Source organism: Misgurnus anguillicaudatus, chromosome 15, assembly GCF_027580225.2.
Source record: "Misgurnus anguillicaudatus chromosome 15, ASM2758022v2, whole genome shotgun sequence".
Lineage (NCBI taxonomy): Eukaryota > Metazoa > Chordata > Actinopteri > Cypriniformes > Cobitidae > Misgurnus > Misgurnus anguillicaudatus.
This window is the reverse complement of record NC_073351.2, coordinates 21,949,870-21,969,401: the sequence shown is the minus strand read 5'-3', so window position 1 is coordinate 21,969,401 and position 19,532 is coordinate 21,949,870. Positions and strand designations below refer to the sequence as shown.

The 19,532-nt window shown below is 38.4% G+C and overlaps 1 protein-coding gene across 3 annotated transcripts in view; it reads right to left on the bottom strand.

Annotated features, from left to right (window-relative positions):
* pard6a (par-6 family cell polarity regulator alpha) overlaps nt 1-18,925 on the bottom strand; it is a 34,005-nt gene extending 15,080 nt beyond the window's left edge. Inside the window, exons 1-3 of one of the 3 annotated variants that reach the window (XM_055173841.2) lie at nt 17,817-18,925; nt 16,220-17,706; nt 12,815-13,037 (exon numbers count right to left, since the gene is read on the bottom strand). In XM_055173841.2, coding sequence (XP_055029816.1) covers nt 12,815-13,037; nt 16,220-16,285 — 289 coding nt within the window. In that variant the 5' untranslated portion in view covers nt 16,286-17,706; nt 17,817-18,925. The other 2 variants (XM_073853590.1, XM_055173842.2) reach the window with 2 other exon arrangements.
* Between the last annotated feature and the right edge of the window lie 607 nt (nt 18,926-19,532).

Sequence of the window (19,532 nt, the reverse complement as noted above, 5' to 3'; positions counted from 1 at the left end):
AGAAAACCACCACAGGTTTATTAATGTCATCAAAATTACTATTTTGTTTTTTGTTTGTTGATCACGAAGTACAAAGTAGATGAGGAAAACTAGGATTCTGTGTGTATTCAAATCGCCGCCATTATTGTTTGCAATGCGCGAAATGGTGCGCTGTGATTGGTTAAGCGGATTTATTGCATTCTGCAGAGAAGGTAGACTGGCGTTTGTCGCGGTTTGGAAAAAAGGAGAAAAGATGACAGAATAACATGACGGATATCGGATTTTGCGTAAAGTGAACAATTGACTTTTTAATACTGACTGATTTTGACGGAAACTATTTTTTAAAAATGGCATTTATCGCGTTTTGGAATCGAACTTATATCAGTATGTGTGTTCCCTGGGAATCAAACCCATGACCTGTGTTGCTAGCAAAATGCTATGTAAGCTACAATTTTAGCTACAGTACATACTGTAGAGTCAAAACTATCAGTTTAAAGCTACAGGACTGTGTCCGAGCCCACTGAATCATGTTTATTTGCCTGCCCACGAATATCTGCTCAGAGATAAACCAGCTTTTGTTTTACAACTCCCACCTGCATTGAAGTGGAACTGTAAAGTGAAGTTCTCGCACTGAAACAAAAAATCCATCCATGTTCACTTCCTCTCCCCTTATTTAATGGGGAAATACAGCTTCTGCTTCCCTAAACATTACTCAAAAGTTCACCTGTGTCCTCCTCTATATTGCGTGCTGATGTAAGATAATTCCTATAGAGATGTCTGCACTAATGTCATGCTTGATGGAAAGTACGATAAACAACTATTCCCAGCACTACAGAGGAAATGAATATATGAACAGCTCATTCTCTCCTTAATCCACATGTGAATTAGCCGAGCAAGTATTTCAAATGTTCTCTCAAATGTTAAACACATCCGTGCGCTCAGCTTGTAACGCAACACATTATCTGACTGAGACGCTTTTAGACAGAGCACAAATAACAGTAAGCCACCGCGTGTACAGTAGCCATGACCCATCAAGAATTTTTCATAGCAAAGATTCCTAAACCTCGCTCACAAACGGTCCTATAAATAACCTAAGAATGACAAAACATGCGTGCCTCACATAGGGAGTGGTGCACACAGGCCAGTATAAAAAACCAGGCTAAGATTAGCCGGAACCAGTTTAACAAGTACACGGTTAAAAGTGAGAGCAATGTCATCCCAGTCACAGAGTCTCTCCTCATCTCTCTCATTCCTAGCTCCAGAGTTTTCCTCTTACTCCTCTTGTTGTTCTCTACACACTACCTTCCATTTGTATGGTTGTCATGGCGATTGGCCGTATGATATGCACCTGTGGAGCAGACCGGTCGGCTCAACTCAAACCAGCCTTTGTTCTTTGGTTTGCTTTCTGATTGCTTTTGGCCGACAGGATAGTTGCTGATACTGTAGGTTACCAAAGACAAAGCATACAGTATGTATACTGAAAAACAGGTAAATATCAGCATATGTATCCATTATATCACAGCCACTATACACTGTAAAAAGAGAAAAGTTGAAACTTAAAAATTCCTTCAATTGGTAACACTTACACTGTAAAAAAATGCAGCATTTTTGTCAAATCAACATCTTTGAATTAAAGGTGTAGTGTGTAATTTTTAGAAGGATTTCTTAACAGAAATGCAAAATAATCTACAAAACTATATTATCAGGGAAGTATAAAGACCTTTCATAATGAACCGTTATGTGTTTATTACCTTAGAAAAGTACCTTTTTATCTACATACACCGAGGGTCCCCTTACGTGGAAGTCGCCATTTTGTGCCGCCATTTTCCTACAGAAGCCCTTAACGGACAAATTTTTTTACCAAGATGTCTCCGATGATGACATGTTTTTCCAGTGGCAGCCACCGTAGCTTCTCTATGTGTTCTCTAAGCGAGGGGTGAGCAGTGGACTAAGCCGTTGGTTGCAATTTGCAACCTCACCACTAGATGCCGCTGAAATTTACACACTGCACCTTTAAGTTATAGTAACATTAACCTTCTAAGACCTGAGCTTTGGTTTGGCTTGCATTTTAGATTTCTTCCAGCTGTTTGTGGTTAGGAAGAACCAATAAATATAATAACGAAATATTTTTCTTTGAACATAAATTAGTATAATTGTCCATGTTTGTGTACAACAGGTTCCAGTTACACAGAATTAAGAATTATGCAAACAACAAAAAAATGTGATGTCCACGTATGTGGACACACCAGGCCTTAGGAGGTTAAAATATAAGTTTATAAGTTATGTCAACTTATCGCAGTTCAAAACATAAAATAGTTTAATTGACTTGCAAAATCAAGTTGTTTTAACTTCATGCTGCATTTTTTTTTACAGTAAAACTAAAATGAAATTTTAAGTTGAAAAAACTTTTTAAGTGTTATAAAGAGTAATTTGTAAAGTTGATCCAACTTTTCACGGTTTACAGTGTAATAAAGTTCGTCTTATTTTGATTAGTTACTTTTAGGTATACTGTAAAAAATGTAGTTACCTGATTGTATTAATTTTGAGTTAACTTAAAAATATTAGTTAACTCAAAAAGTTGTGTCAAAAGGTTGAAAACCTAGCCTGGGTTTCCCCATGCAGCCTTGAACACAAATTTATTTACGCTGCAAATCTAGCATGGAAACTATGGACCTATTTTGCCCCTGAAATAGGGAACCAATCACAGAATGGGGAGGGGCAGCAAGGCGATGACGACGTCTATACGACACACCAATTGGCTATGAGCTACGTACAGACTAGGGGTGTCACGATTCTCCAAATCCTCGAATTCGATTACAATTTCGATTCTAGGTCACAAATTGATGCGATTTTCGGTTTTTACATTTTTTTAAAGACAAAAAATGATAGGCTATTATTATTTATTATTATTATTATAGTTTCACATTATCATGCACATTGCGTGCTTTACCTCGCACCTCAGGGGTTTGTGGGCTTCACTTTACGCGAGAGGGCTTGTAGAGAGAGGATTCTTCCTGCACGCACATGGACTTAATGCGCACGTCTTGGACTCCTAGCAATCTGCGCTCTCACATCTATCCGAAATATAAACATAAACTAAAGTAGTAATCCTTACGTATTTGTTTAGTTTTATGCATTTCATGCGAGCTGAGGCAAACTATCCCTTTTGCTTAAAATATAACCCGCTACATCTTGGCGGCTCTAATTTCGATCGATTTCGATTTAAAATCGAAATTCTGACACCCTTAGTACAGACGCATTTTATACACATTCGTAGCACCCAATAAACGGCATAAGGAACCAATCACAGAACGGGGAGGGGGCAGCAAGACAATGGCGATGTCTATGCGAAACACTGATTGGCTATGAGCTATGTACACAGATGCATTTGATAGACATTCGTAGCGCCCAATAAACGGCTCTGGGCATTCGTACACGTCGCCTCAAATACGAGAAAACTAACATATGGTTCCCAGACCACGTCTCTATGAGACTGGTCTGGGGTTAGCCAGGCTATTGAAAACCTGCAACCAGGTAACTTAGTTTTTTAAGTTGAACCAACTTAAAGGTTCACCTAAAAAATATGTGATATTTGCTTCCATGCTTTTTCCAGACTTGAAAAAGTTTGAAACTTCATGCCGTTGTTTTTCATATAACAGCAATTGATAGAGTATGTGGATGTCATGAGCCAAAATATATATAGATAAAAATAAAAAAAAATATAAAAGCAGTCCATAAGTATTGTATTGCTTCAGAAGACTGGGAATAAAACACAAATCATGTGGATGTTTATGGTGCTTCTATGGTGTTGTTGCGACCTTCACAGCTGGGATCACCATTATTATTTACTTGTATAAAAAAAGATGCTTTTTTGTGTTTCATGCTAAAATTACTTTGCTCTTTTTGTTACATTATTTCACTAAACATCCTTAAAATAGGAAAACAAAGACAAGCTGATAACTCTGAAACAATGAAAGATCTAAACTGGGCTAGCTAAAAAATTCATGAAGATGCTACAATGTCTTATCCTCTCTTCATGGGCTTTTTCTGCACACCAGGGGAGATCAATGCTATGGTGTTAGGACAATGTTTCCATATCATCCGAGATGTCAAAACAAAAACAGCATGTTGCAAGGAGCATGTTACACCGACATGCCAACCAGATAACCCGGCAAACTATACATAGCTTTCTCATTAAGCATAGACAAGTGCAAGCACAAACACACACGCATACACACAAATCCAGGGCCCCGGGGTGCAGAACAGCTGCTGAATCCTGAGATCATTCTGCACATACAGAATCTGCATGCATGGTTAGAAAAAAATCTTCCAATTCTATCACTTTCACCAGCATTGTAGCAATGGGATTTACACCAACATGACACATACAATTTATCTCACTTAATAGCCAAAGCCACACTGCTATGTGCTAAACTCATTCAACCAATATAGACGAGAAAAGGGAAAGTTCGGTTTTCAAGAGACACTTGCCACATGAGATGAAGAGTTTTTCTTAAAGGGATAGTTCACCATCATTTACTCAATCTCATGTTGTTACACACCTGTATAAATTTCTTTGTTTTGAGGAACACAAAGGAAGATATTTTGTGAAATGTTTGTAACCAAACCGTTTGTGGACCCCATTTACTTCCATAGTATTATTTGTTCCTATTATGGAAGTAAATGGGGCCCACAAACGGTTTGGTTACAATTTTTTTTAATTTCTTCCTTTGTGTTTATCAGAACTAAGAAATTTTGCTCATGGGATCCTTGAAAAGAAAGAAAGAAAGAAAGAAAGAAAGAAAAGAAAGCTCTTTGTAATATATCTAACACCATTATATCACCAACATTATGTCATTTGTCAGAAGGGGAATTAGCAAGTAGTGGAGAAAAGGCGGGTGCATTAATGAACCAAATGGTTTTTTGATGTCCTGCATCATATGTAAGAAAACAGGAATGTCCCTGTCATTGGCTTGAGGAAAAACACTTCCTTAATGCCGCTCAATGAACCTCATCAAAAGATTACTAAACTATATCAACAAGATTAATGACTCGCGCATATCAGAGATACAGAGGAGATTATGTATCCTAATCTAAATTAAAATTAAAATGACCCCAAATTTCATCAACAAAATTACGCTTCCTCCCATTAGTCCTCTTAAAAGGTGCAAGGTTTTGCTGGTCCCCATCTGGCCGGCAAACGCTCGAATGCGATGAGCTCATGCTAAAAGCCAGATCAATCTCTCTCTATGCTCCGTCCAGACTCAATCTAAAAGCCCCGGTCTGAGATATCCGGGTGGGGTCGAGATCTAATTAGGGACCTCTGATAATCCCACCAGCTCACGGGATACATCACATCCTCATGTCAATCAATCCAGAACGGTCTCATACATATGGTTAGCAAATGTATGGTTAGATCTTCAAAGCATCTGTGTTTGTCATAGTATTAATAGTATTAAAATGAAAAAAAAGGTTCTTTAGATTATTAAAAGGAATAAAATGGTTCTTCGGTATGATTGCTGTGAAGAACATTTTAAGCACCTTTATTTTTAGGAGTGTATGTTTAATAAGCTGCTACCCGAGTCGGACAAAATTCTAAATGTAAATGTAAAATGTTCATCAAGGTCAACAGTTCATGTGTTCAGCAGTTCTTGAAAATGGTGGACATTTCTGTACAATACGCAGAAAGCATTGCAATGACGCATTTAAAAACCCATTCCTAAGAACGGGTCTAACCAGTTGTTAGTTCCTGGTGTTTTATTTCCTTTGTGAAAAAGCAACACATCAGTCATTGGAGTTAAAGGAACACGCCCACATTTTGGGAATTTAGCTTATTCACCGTATCCCCCAGAGTTAGATAAGTCCATACATACCTCTCTCATCTCCGTGCGTGCTGTAACTCTGTCTGACGCAGCCCCCGCTAGCTTAGCTTAGCACAAAGACTGGAAGTGGGTGGCTATAGCTAGCATACTGCTCCCAATAAGCGACAAAACAACGCGATCATTCTCCCACTCATGTGCCGTGACCTGCACAGTCAAACCGCGTACAAACAACAAGGTGATATGAGACACAGCGATCCTCCAACAGCATACACACTGAGAACCACACTCTCCGAAGACGAAGCACCGCCGCATGGGCGGAGCGATTCGCACAACTCTGACCGAACTCTCTGCTCCTCACCAGGGGCTTCTCGTGTGCTGCGAGCAGATCACTCCGCCCATGCGGCAGTGCCTCGCCCCCAGAGAACACAGCTCTCAGTATGTACACCGCCAAAAGATCGCCGTGTCTCACACCACCTTGCCATTTGTACACGGTCTGACCACACAAATCACAACACACAAATAGGAAAATGATCGCGCCATTCCGTCACTTATTGGGAGCAGTATGCTAGCTATAGCCACCCACTTCCAGTCTTTGTGCTAAGCTAAGCTAGCGGGGGCTGCGTCAGACAGAGCCACAGCACGCACGGAGATGAGAGAGGTATGTATGGACTTATCTAACTCTGGGGGATACGGTGAATAAGCTAAATTCCCAAAATGTGGGCGTGTTCCTTTAAAAAAGCTAAAAAAAAAACATCTATGTACCACACAAATTACATAATGTCAAAAATCACACAAACGCTTGTATAAATAAACTCATTCATTCATTAATAAACTTGAAACAACCATCCAGATACATAGATGCCTAAATACAGTGGACCAAAAAGTATTTGAATCACACTTAAAAATTATTGTTATTGCATTATAATCAGTGTTGGGGAAAGGTACTTTTAAAAGTAATGCATTACAATATTAAGTTACTCCCCAAAAAGTAACTAATTGTGTTACTTAGTTACTTTTCATGGAAAGTAATGCTTACGTTACTTTTAAGTTACTTTTGCGTTACTTTTTTTTACTTTGCAGGTGTTTTTATGACTCAGAAGTTCTGTATTCAGAAATTGCATATTTCCATCGCAAAAATGTCAAGCTCTGGGCTCCCATCTCCATTTCTGACTGAAACTGTTCACGCAGAGAGTGTGTATTTCGACCGAGCCCCTAAGGTGACATTGGAGTAAAAAAAATTAAAGTTTAGTTTCATGTGCTCACGCGAAGCCATGTGCAGAATTTTTTTTAAAGATTAGTTTCGCATGCTCACGTGAAACTATCGCGCGCGCACGTGAAACTTTCGCTTTCTAAGTTTTTTGCTTTTCTAACTATCGCAAAACTAACTCTATTTAATTTTTGGTCCATGTCCCCTTAGGGGCTCCGTATATTTCTATGTTAGTACGTTCAGTTTAATGCAGTACATCTAATTAATTAAACTGAAAAGTAAAAGTAAAAAAAACTCAAATATTAATGTGTACATTTATAAAGTAATGCGTTACTTTACTCGTTACTTCAGATACTCATTACTTCATTACTTGTAATGCGTTACCTCAACACCGATTATAATACGATTACATATAAAGGTAAACTATACTGATTTTAAAGATATGTGGCAGTTTTTACAAACATACCATATAAAAAAGCAATACTGATGTTCATTCTTGACACAAAACAATAGCACTTATAGACAGTATGTTAAGAGAAATCAGGTCAACATGTTTTTAAATGAAGGCAGCTCAAACACGCATTTTAGTCTGGGACTGGGATAAGCCTGTCTGTGGAAACCGCCCCAACAAGAATAAATGAGAATTGTGGGATCTCTACATACCAAGCATTAATGCTGACACCATAATAATGCAATATAATGCAAAAGCCAGACTTTGATCACAAAAATATGAAAGAATCCCCCGACAACAACAGAAAAATGACATTTCACCCATAGAACAGATGAAGCTGTAATCTACTGACAGCCCCTTCAAGACTGCCTGGCTGACACAGTGATAAGCCCCCTTTGAAATCTTGCCCTCGTCCTTCAAACAGGGCTTCATTAAACAGATCCACACTTTAAGCCCAGAAATGTACAGCAGGGTGCTTGAGCACTGGGGTTGGAGTTTGGTACAAGAATTGGGGAAGGGGGGCTAATCTAAAGCCTGCTTAGACTTTAAATAGAAAAATAGGCATTTACTAATACTTTCAACCACAAATAGTGAGCATTTCATTGCCTTAAATTTGAAAACTGGTGCTGACAACAAAGAAACACTTATATACATAAACAAGATGTGAAATCCTTAAAAAAAGTTCTGCAGGTTCATTCTTAAAGGGATAGTTCACCCCAAAATGAAAATTAGCCCATATATTACCAACCCCCAAGATTTATATGACTTCCTTCTTTCAGTAAAACACTGAGTTATATTAAATAATACATCTGAGTTATATTAACCTCCTAAGACCTGTGGACATCACTTTTTTTTATGTTTTCACCATAATACTTAATTCTGTGTAACTGGAACCTGTTGTACATAAACATGGACAAATACACTGCTTCATGTTCTTAGAAAAATATTTGGTATTAGATTTATTATTTCTTCCTAACCCCAAAATAGCTGGTAGAAATCTGAAAAATAAGACAAACCAAAGGTTGGGTCTTAGGAGGTTAAAGAGCAACTATCGTCCGATTCACGCTTTTACATTTCGCTTTTACGTTAACGATATGCAAAAGGTACAAATCCCATAGTAAACGATGACGCGAGTTATCGTTTCCAACTTAAATCTCTTTTCTTGGACTACAACAAACAAACGTAGGCAATAGTTTACTTCCTGGGCCTGTTGACGTGGACAAGACCGACATATTATAATTCCTCCCGCTTGGACTCACAGCCTGTTAGTTAACTCCTGTCAGCATTGCATTGTGATCGAATCTTTCAAACACGGTAAGGAGCGTCACATATCCGGCTGACGTCAGAGGTATTCAGGCCAATCACAACGTACAGATTAGCTGGCCAATCAGAGATACGGCACTTTTCAGATTGATGAGCTTTGTACAAAATCACAACGTTTAACGAAAGCAGTATATCTGGTATGTGGAAAATAAAGTGTTTTTTTGAACCATAAACTACGTGAACACATTGTATTATACTAAATACACAAAATAACATTGTTTTTAGCAATGAAATAGGTGCATTTTAAATAATATCCTGGCTATTTCCAGCTTTATAATGGCATTTATCCACAAAAAATGATTCATAGTTATGTCTTCTAAGGTGAAGCAATGCTCTTTGTAACGTTGGGTCAGAGGTCAGCCTTCACACTGACCTCAACTCTCTCCTAAACATGTGTACGACCATAGTTTATGAAGTTTGAAAAAATAAACATTCCTTACAAGAACCCATCGCTTCACTTGGGAAGACATTTAATAAATGTATAGATTAGTTTTTGATGCATGCATTTTAGAAGCTTTAAAAATGGGGCACTATCCAATGCCATTATAAAAGAGAAACTGTGTTGAATTATCAGTCATTTTAAGAAACGTCCTAAAAGTCATTAGGAAAAGGTTTTACACATTCCTACTCACTTTGGTACAAGATGTAAACTCATATTTCTGAGCAGCGACTGCCAATTTCTTGGCTGACTACCCATAATGCACTTTTGCCTCTGATGCTTGGCCAGGACAGATACGTCTACTTTTCAAAGGCAGTGCCAGTCCTGGTGTCTGGGTGTGTTGACTGCTCTCCAACATATTGTTTTATTTGTATTTGTATTTATTTATTTAATAGGGACCATACATATTCATGAACAATGTTGTAAAGACAAACAACATGTAAATATGCCAGAATTAGTAAAAAAATACTACTTTTCATCTGTAGTCCCTAGGCCGGTAACAAACACTAACCAGAACATAACCAACAACATACCACATTAATTCACTAGGACAACAAGGAATAAGAATATCCATGAAAAATACAAATAGACACATTTAAATAGACAGAATAAAGCCATTGCTGATGTAAGGGTAGCGGCTATCTCTACGTAGTTTTTATCATGAGTAAAGATCACAGCATCATCTGCATACATTTGGACATCAACATTTTTGCATGCCTCAGGCAGGTCATTTATGTAAAGTGTGAATAAAATCGGACCAAGTATGGAGCCTTGGGGGACCCCAACTGGACAATCACTAAATGGAGACTTTGTGTCATTTATACAAACACATTGCTTTCTACAGGTCAAGTATGATTTTATCCACTTAAGAGCTTGCTCTGAGAAATTAAAATATGTCAATTTAGATAAGAGTATTTTGTGGTTTACTGTATCAAAAGCTCGCTTTAGGTCAATGGTAAATGTTTAAATGTTTAAAAATGCTTGAGGTTTCTGTTTTGGTTAATATGGTTTCACACATCAATTAAACACTGAGCTTGCAATAAAAAACCACACATATTTGGTAGGATATTACGTTACTAGTTATTTGTTTTTGTACTCAAGAGAAATGACATTACTCATACGCAACCCCATACACGAATAAATGAAATGTTTTGGTTAAATTGACTACAACTTAATATTCAGAATCAATTACAGTAACAAAGAGCTTATTTATTACATGTCACCAAAGGGCGTGTAAAAGGTTTGTCTGGGTACAACTGAATAAATATTGTTGTTGTCATTACAACACATACACATAATGAGGTCCATCTGTTATGCAAATTCAGATTATGTTAAACCAAAGTATTATTTCTGTCTCGTTCTTACACAAAGCACTGGCATAAAAAGTTTATCCGCTTTTCACATTTTTTCTCTCTTTTTGTTTTATGACTTACCACACAGTGGAAATAACATCTGAATAGCCATAATCCATGTGTGTCAAACTAGAGGCAACCCTACACACACACACACTTGAAACAACTAACCTGTTCAGAAATAACTCACCCTGCCTAATTTTCACCAAAGACATAAGTTCCTGTTATAATCCACCTGCCTTTGCACTGCATTCCTCACATTTGATGTTCTCACCCAACCGTCAAACCAACAAAGCGGAACATGTGCACCTGTATGTATTTAACCTGCCACAAGCATCCGTCTCTAGACTCTTTCAGACGAAATCCCTATGGTTGTAATTTAAACAATATATAGAGATACCACAAAAACATCAAATGACGAGGTGAAAGGATACAACAGCTGTATTATCTAATTAAGACTCACTAATAGTGAATTTGTCACATAGTTAGACATGAAATGCAATGTTAATCAGATTTAAGCTCTTACTAAATTAAATTGATCTTCTTTTGAATTACATCAACTCTTTAAACTCAAAACAATGGTACTCAGTTCCTTACACGTTGGATTAGAACAGGCGGCGTAAACAAACAGAACATTAAAATAAGGAAGAAAGATTTGACAATGAGAAAAACAATCTACTAATGTTTGTGCTACACAAACATTTCCTCAATGCTGCAATGCTGCAGTTCAGATTTAGATTGGAACACTGTGATATGACATCAAGCATCAAGGATGATTAAGAAACAGGAGGGTGGGCAGAGGGGGTGGTGAAAAATGACAAAGGAGCATATAGACAAGCAGAGAGAGAGAGAGTGAGAGAGAGAGAGAGAGAGAGAGAGAGAGAGAGAGAGAGAGCTCCATCACTCCTCCGCACAGATATCAAACTCAACACCTCAGGGCTGGCACTGTACCATAACAGTCATGAAACAGAGATGGGTCTGACTGGCACCTAATGCTTACGCCCATCTATCAAAACATGACATCATAACCCATAACTGTGCTCATCCACATGCCCATCATCACACTGCTGGGTTGCTTTTATATTCCGTTTGGAATAAAATAAGTTCAGTGCCATATGGCAGCAAAAAACGATCAGCCTTAAAGGAACAGTATGTAAGAAATTTATATCAATTAATCATAAAATGGCCCTGATATGTCCCTAGACATTAAGAAATGATTTTCATTTCAAATACTTATATCACTGACAACACTGGTCTGGCCAGGATATTGTGATTTAAAAAGTGGACTTGCAGCCCTCAACTGATGTTTATGTTGTCATTTTGTGTATTGGCCACCAGTTGTGTGATTGCAGTACCAGTTTTAGCCAAAGTTTTGTGATTGCAATACCAGTTTTGGCCACAATCCTACATACTGTTCCTTTAAGTACTTGCGATCATTGCTTCTCTCTTTTACAGTGCATCCTACGTGCATGGATTTCTCTTTTTCACATACCGAACTTTCCGGACTATAAGCCGCATCATGCAAAAACGCATCATTAAGACGAAATAGCATATATAAGTCACAGTGGACTATTCGTCGCGTTTATTAAAAAAAATTATTTCACAATATCCAAGCCAAAGAACAGACATTTAATCTGGAAAGGCAAGTTATTCAACTAAACTATAGCAGACAGAACAGCAGGCTGAATAGATGTCTGTACGTTAAAGTAATATTATCAGTTATTTAAACGATAAACCATAGCATACAGAACTTACCTGGAAGGTTGAATAGGCTAAATTAACCGAACAAGCCAACTAGCATGAAGTTCGCATACTCGTCATTCCACATCACTGAATTCATTGAATTACATAAATACAGAAGCAGCATATGGCGGACTCTCGCGGCTGTAGACGGTAATGATGTCTCTTGCCTCATAAATGTCAAAATTAATTCATACTGAATTACAAGGCGCGCCTAACTATAAGACGCAGCACCAGCCAAGTTATGAACGAAAAAAACGTACACACACTAATGTACTTCTTTTACAGCACCAAGACTTAAATATAAATCTTTAACATTGTATCTAATACATCAATGTCCCGTGTCCTGGCCTGAACCTAATTTCTGTGCTGCTACACCAGCATCACATATACTTTTCGAACACTTACCATGCCTATCATGGTTTGGACACACAGACGCCCTACTAATCCATTGGGGGCCAAAACCGATTTTTGTATCATACGAAAAGCGTAGCATCTTACCTCTCCTTTGAATAATAATCCGAAGCAGCGGATTGGCTGAGGACAGTGCTTTGTGGAAGTTGTCATCGTTGTTGATAGGAAGTAGATCTCCATGTATGTCGGCATAGCCCAGCAGCACGTCCACTCCGGGGATCCGATGAATGGTCTGCAGGAGCTGGTAGAATTCCTGGAAGCCTCCGGCTCCGTTTTTCTTCAGAGCAAACCTTCGGTACTCTGCCTCAAACTGCAGCGAAACCACAATCATGTTAGTCATTGCATGACGCAACCACACAAAAAACAGGCTCTTGATGCACAGCACTTAGCTCGCTAGATCAATCATGCCTTTACCAGATTATAGTAGTGTATACTTGAAAAGGCATTCCAGTATGTTGGATTGTCTTGAAAATGAACACGCTCATATTCAGAGCTGATTCTTAGTGGCAATTTTATTGGCTATTGCAGCTGTAAAGCTTTTTGATGTGCACTTGCAACTCTACGAAAGCCATTAGGGTGAAAAAAGCTGTGAGGAACAAAGGGAGGGTCAATCTAATCAAGTACTAGAGATAAAGAGATGAGAATAGTGGCATTAAAACACTGAGCTTCCCCGGGCCACACAGAGTGGATGGGGAATTCATCTCAAGAGCTCTCGTCACCGCTGAGAATAGTGGACATATTCAGTCAGATTGCTCAGTTTATGAGGAAGAAGTGAGTTAGGCCAATGACTTCCTCTCGTATCAATAATACTATAGTTCATGGTGGAGAACATAGTACGAACAGACGTGAGGTATACACTTACCATAAGAGAAATGTCAGTTTGAAAATCATTTTAATTTAGAGTATTGCAGTAGGTCACGTTCTTCCTGATCCCATTTTTTAAACCCTAGTTAGTGTGTAATGTAAATAAAATGACCTGTAAAATGATAAAGCTCAAAGTTCACTGCCAGGTGATATAATTTCTTTAACAGAATTCGCCTTTCAAAGCCTACAGCGAACGTCCGGTTTGGACTTCAGTCCTCTACTTCCTGCTTTTATGACGTCAGTTGAACAGTTTTTTGACTAAACTCCGCCCACAGGAATACGTCAGTCGCCAGCTAAGCTAACGCAATCGAATCACAACACACTAAACAAGCTACAAAATCACAACTCGATACGTATTTCTGAAGTAGGGACTTCATAGAACAAGGAAGACATCAGCACGTTTTTAGGACAGTGAAAACAGCGCTATAGAGATAAGTAGATTGTGTGAAAAATAATGCGTTTTTTAACACGTGAAACATGAACACATGTTATATTGCGCACTGTAAACACAATCAAAGCTTCAAAAACACAGAAAGAACGGGACCTTTAGATTTATTTTTGTAAATAGGAAAACATTTTTAAAGCAAGAAAGATGACCACTGGCTCTCATAGGCCTGTATGTTTGTCAATATGTGATCTGTAAAATAAAATAACATTTAAAGGTGTAGTGTGTACATTTTAGCAGTAGCAGTGAGGTTGCGAATTGCAACCAACGGCTCAGTCCACTGCTCACCTCTTGCTTTTGAAACACATAGAGAAGCCACAGGACAAACATGTCATCGTCGGAGACAACTTAACAAAAAAATTGTCCGGTAAGGGCTTCTGTAGAAATGGCGGTACAAAATGGCGACCTCCATGTAAGGGGACCCTCTTTGTATGTAGATAAAAAGGTCTCGTTCTAAGGTAATAAACACATAACAGTTCATGAAAGGTCTTCTTTATACACCACTGATAATATAGTTTTGTATATTATTTTGCATTTCTGTCAAGAGATCCTTCTAAAAATTACACACTGCACCTTTAAGTCATATACAAAATATGCCATGCGACAATGTTCCTTCATGCAACTTATTTAAGCTATTATTTCACAATATACTTGGCATAAGTAAGATCACCAAAAGTGTATTTGAGATGTTATGCGTGATCACCACAGTTATACAGGCGATCAAAAACAATCATACCTTTCATACTTTAACTATGATAACATTGCCTGTTCTTTAAAAAAATCTTCATTTTCATCACTTCATTTCCACTCAAACCTTAAACTACTTGCTCTCTAAAAATGTCATCACAATGAATAAGCGATAACCGAGACAGAAATCCGTCAAAAGCATGAGGGAGAGGAGAACAATTTCTTCCAATTTCCTCTTAGGATGTGAAGAGTGTCACCAAACACTATACACTCCCTGTAATGAAAACCAGAACCTCAGGAGGCCTGAAATGATTCAATTAGCCAGTTCAGGCAAGAATAACACAAAAATACTATCAACATTCAGCAGTATTTCTGTTCATACGGTGGCCTGTAATTTTACTGGAATGTAGATGAGTTTTGTTTTTATTCTCATCTTTCATACACATATGCCTTGCCTACCTAACATTTTTCAAGATGGAAGAATAATAAAACATACCCCGATCTTTTTGGCAGATTGTAGAGTATATTTTCCAATAAGTAAACTGAGCACATCGACTCCAACATACCAGACACCAAAAACAATTGATAACAGAGCATAAGAAAAGTGATTAAAGGTATGAAAATACTCTGATGGATTAACAGTAGTGTATATATTATATAACAGTTTGTTTGTTATGGTGGCCGCTTCATGCACCCCTTACTAAAATGAACCATGGTTTTACAACAATAAGGTATTTGTAGTAAAACCATAGTAACCACATATGTACCATGATAGTTTAAATGTGATATCTGTAGTAAACCCTTAATATAAGTGACAATCAATTATCCAAAACCACAATTACTATACTTTTACTATAATAAAATTAATTTAATGGGTGGACCAGATAGCAAAGTATGCGCTCCCCCACACATGAGGTTTGTTTACACATCAGTAAAGCCTAATATTTCAACACATGTTATTTATTGATATTTTAACGTTGAACTGTCAAATACCGTTAATATCTGGTTACTTCTTGTAAATGAATAAAAACTGGCGAAGCGTAACGCGCAACCCAAAACAAACTCCTCCATAGACGTCTAATCAGGTTTATGTAATACAAAACTCATATGATTCAGGTCTCTTAAATGAATCTTATGATCTTATTAAAACCAGGACTGCGGGATTTGGCTCTTCGTTAACATGTATAATTGATCAGCAGGGCCCCGATCGCCTCATTGCGCACGTCTGTCTATCTGTACGGATCGTCACACTGCACCAGAACCGTGTATCACACATCACACACAGACCTCACACAGACACCTCAATGAGGCTGACATACACACAAATCTCTCATCAGCACCATCAGCGTTTCTTTCTAAATGGCAGGATTAGTACGCAAACCCCCCAAAAACGCGCCGCGCGATTGCGCGCACCCGCCGAGCGCCGCGTGAACACCGGTGTTTACATACACACGCTGTCAAAAGCACGCAATGCAACACTGATGCCATTGACTTACTTTGCTCTTCACCTCCACCACACTGTCTTCGTTTTTCAGCGGCGTCCGCTGATGGTGCCGTGACATTTTCGCGGCGTAGCCTATATTCCCACGGGCGGTTTCACACGCGCGTGACACTAGATGCAGGAGTAAGCGGCCGGTGAAGGCGCAGTACTGCTTCCCAAGCACGGACTGATTTGTGTTAGAGCCGTTTTCCCGGTTGTGGGCGGGATCTAGTGCTTTCAATAACAATTACGTCAGAAGGCCCCGCCACTAGTAGGCGTGGTGTAGTGTCAAAAGTAATAGGTGTTGGACTTCATGCAGCGCTGCGCAGACTGAGCAGGTTATGACATTGAAGTACCGCGGGAGCTGTGCCTACGAATCGCTCTCGCGGAACTTCGATGTCATTGGCTGATATATCCGCGCACCGCCGCGTGAGCACACCTAGGTTATCAATTTATGTCAGATGATGTCATGACACAATAGACGAAACTCTGAAGGAACATTTCTTTGAAAGTGGAGACGAAAACTGGTGATCCATTTATGGAAATCTTGCCACCTGCTCCTAGTGCCAGGATATTTCTTATATTTGACACCTCTTGACACGTTTTCTGTTTGAGCTGCCTTTCTTTCTCCGAATTAATGATTTAATACCTGCTTTTAAAATACTTGAAGGGATAGATATTGCACCCAAAATCTTATGCTGTTTTAAATGTATGCTATCTTTTATAAGAAAGAAAAATTAGAGATGATATTTGTTTAATAGCCTACCTCAGTTATTTATCCTAAACATAAATGAGATTGAATAAAAAGCAAACGAAAGCCTCCTGCATCTCAGATATTTCTCCAGAGACAAAGACACGGATATCTTACAAATGTCTTTCAGAAAAGATCTCAATATGTCACAAACTACGCACAGGTTTGCCAAGTCTGCAATCAAAAGTCAATATTATTAAAGATTTATGAACTAAAGCATTCATCAAATACTCAAATCCAGATTTTTTTAGGATTGTTGGCATAGCTTTTTTCCAGCATTGCCTAAGGTTGAGCTGATCCAATTGTGTTCTGTGGAAGAAAATCATGAAGGTTTGGCAAATGATGGCAAAAATATTTTTTATTAAACTATTCCGCATTCCAGTGTAATATTAAAAGGTTCCCAAAAATCTGAACTATTCTGGATAGATTAACATAAAAATTAGTAGAAAAAAAAGTGACATCTGCTGCTCATAAGATGTTTGATTTGTTTCCATTTTATTATCTTCGTTTTTCTGTCATTTACTGCTATGTCATTTACTCTACTGTTTTTTATTAAGACTTTCATTTGTGTTCCTTGTGGTCTGCTCAGTTGTTCAGCTCTGCTCGCCCTCGCTGTGGGCCTCAGTCCAGCTCAGATGATGATAGAAAGCAGAGGAATGCAGGAATGTGGAGGCAGATGATAATCCTGTTGCTCATCACAACAGTCAGTAGTTTGATCTTACTTTGCATTTTGATGCAGGTCCAACCAATTCCTGGAATATAGTTAAAAAGTTTGTATTCATGTTGTTTGATATTTCCCCACAAAGGTAATGGTGACTCAGATGAGCCATACGTTTTTTTCCCAAATCTGAACAGAAATCACCATTTGGCCTTATTATTTGTCAGCACACAGCTATTTTTCAAATGTCTGTCTGACATCTGACCAAGTAGGCTATGTTTCCACCTGGGTGAACTGATAAAGAAAGTATTTAACTATGAGCTGTACACTATATCTATTCACTGACTCAGGGTGTATTGTCTGAAAACAGAAACTTAACAGATTAAACTGTTTAAGTTGTACTTTCTATCATGACTCATTTTGGTTTTATATCATCATAGGAAGTTACATCACAAAGTAAGCCAGAGGTGAGGGAGATGGATGGATGTATCTTCTATCCACATTAAACGCTGAAAGCCAAGTGATAACCCTGGTGTGAGATAAACACATTCACAGGTAGACGGATCTGTTATGAGGCTGTATATGAGCGAACTGAATATCCATTAACGTGCACCTACAGACCATTATTTTCTGACTAAAATGAGATTTCTTCCTCACATAGACTTGTGTGAGATAATTTAATTTGGCTTTGAAAAGAGAGGCATTGCTTTAACCGCTTAGGTGATGAATGTTTAAGAATGTAAGTTATTCAAGAGAGGTCTGGTTAATATAAGCTGATAAGATATGAAATACTCCCATTGCTGGTTCTCCTTAGACCTCATATTACCAGGAAAAACATGGAACAACTTGACTTTAATTATCAGTAATTTGCTGAAATGTTGCCATCTTGACCCAAGCATATTTTTCATATGCAATGTTTCAGAAGCAAAACTAACAGAAGTTCCTGTAGCTTAACTGACAGAGCAATGTGTTAATAGTGTAATAAATATCGGTGATGTAGTGGACAGTGCTCCAACATATGGTGGAGCGCACATCCTGCGACCTGAGTTTGTATCCCGACTTGAGATCCCATACCCTTCTCTCCACCCTGTACTTTCCTGTCATCTCCTTAAAGCAGGGGTGGGGAACCCCGGTCCCGGAGGACCATTGTCCTGCAGAGTTTAGTTTCAACCCTAATCAAACACACCTGAAAAATCCAATCAAAGTCTTCAGGATTACTTGGAAATGAAATGCATGTGTGTTTAATTAGGGTTGGAACCAAACTCTGCAGGACAGGCCCTCCAGGACCCAGGGCCCCCCACCCCTGCTTTAAAGGGACATTCCACTTTTTTTGAAAATATGCTCATTTTCCAGCTCCCCTAGAGCTAATTGATTCTTACAATTTTGGAATCCATTCAGCTGATGTCCGGGTCTGGCGCTAGCACTTTTAGCATAGCTTAGCATAATCCATTGAATCTGATTAGACCATTAGCATCGCGCAAAAAAATAACCAAAGAGTTTCGATATTTTTCATATTTAAAACTTTTGAGACTATAGATCCTAGCCATATCTGCCTAGAAAATCGCAGCTTTTTATTTTCCGTCAGTCTTAGTACACGATGTAACTACAGAAGAGTCAAGTTTTAAATAGGAAAAATATCGAAACTCTTTAGTTATTTTGTTTAGCACGATGCTAATGGTCTAATCAGATTCAATGGATTGTGCTAAGCTATGCTAAAAGTGCTAGCGCCAGACCCGGAGACCAGCCGAATGGACTCCAAAACAGCAAAAATCAAATGCTTAACTCTAGGGGAGCTGGAAAACGGGCACACCCCCAAAAAAAGTGGAGTGCCCTTTAAATACTGGCTATTAAATAAAGGCAAAAATCTCAGGTAAAAATGTATAGCTTGAATGCAGGTAAGATGACTGTTTTGCATGCATA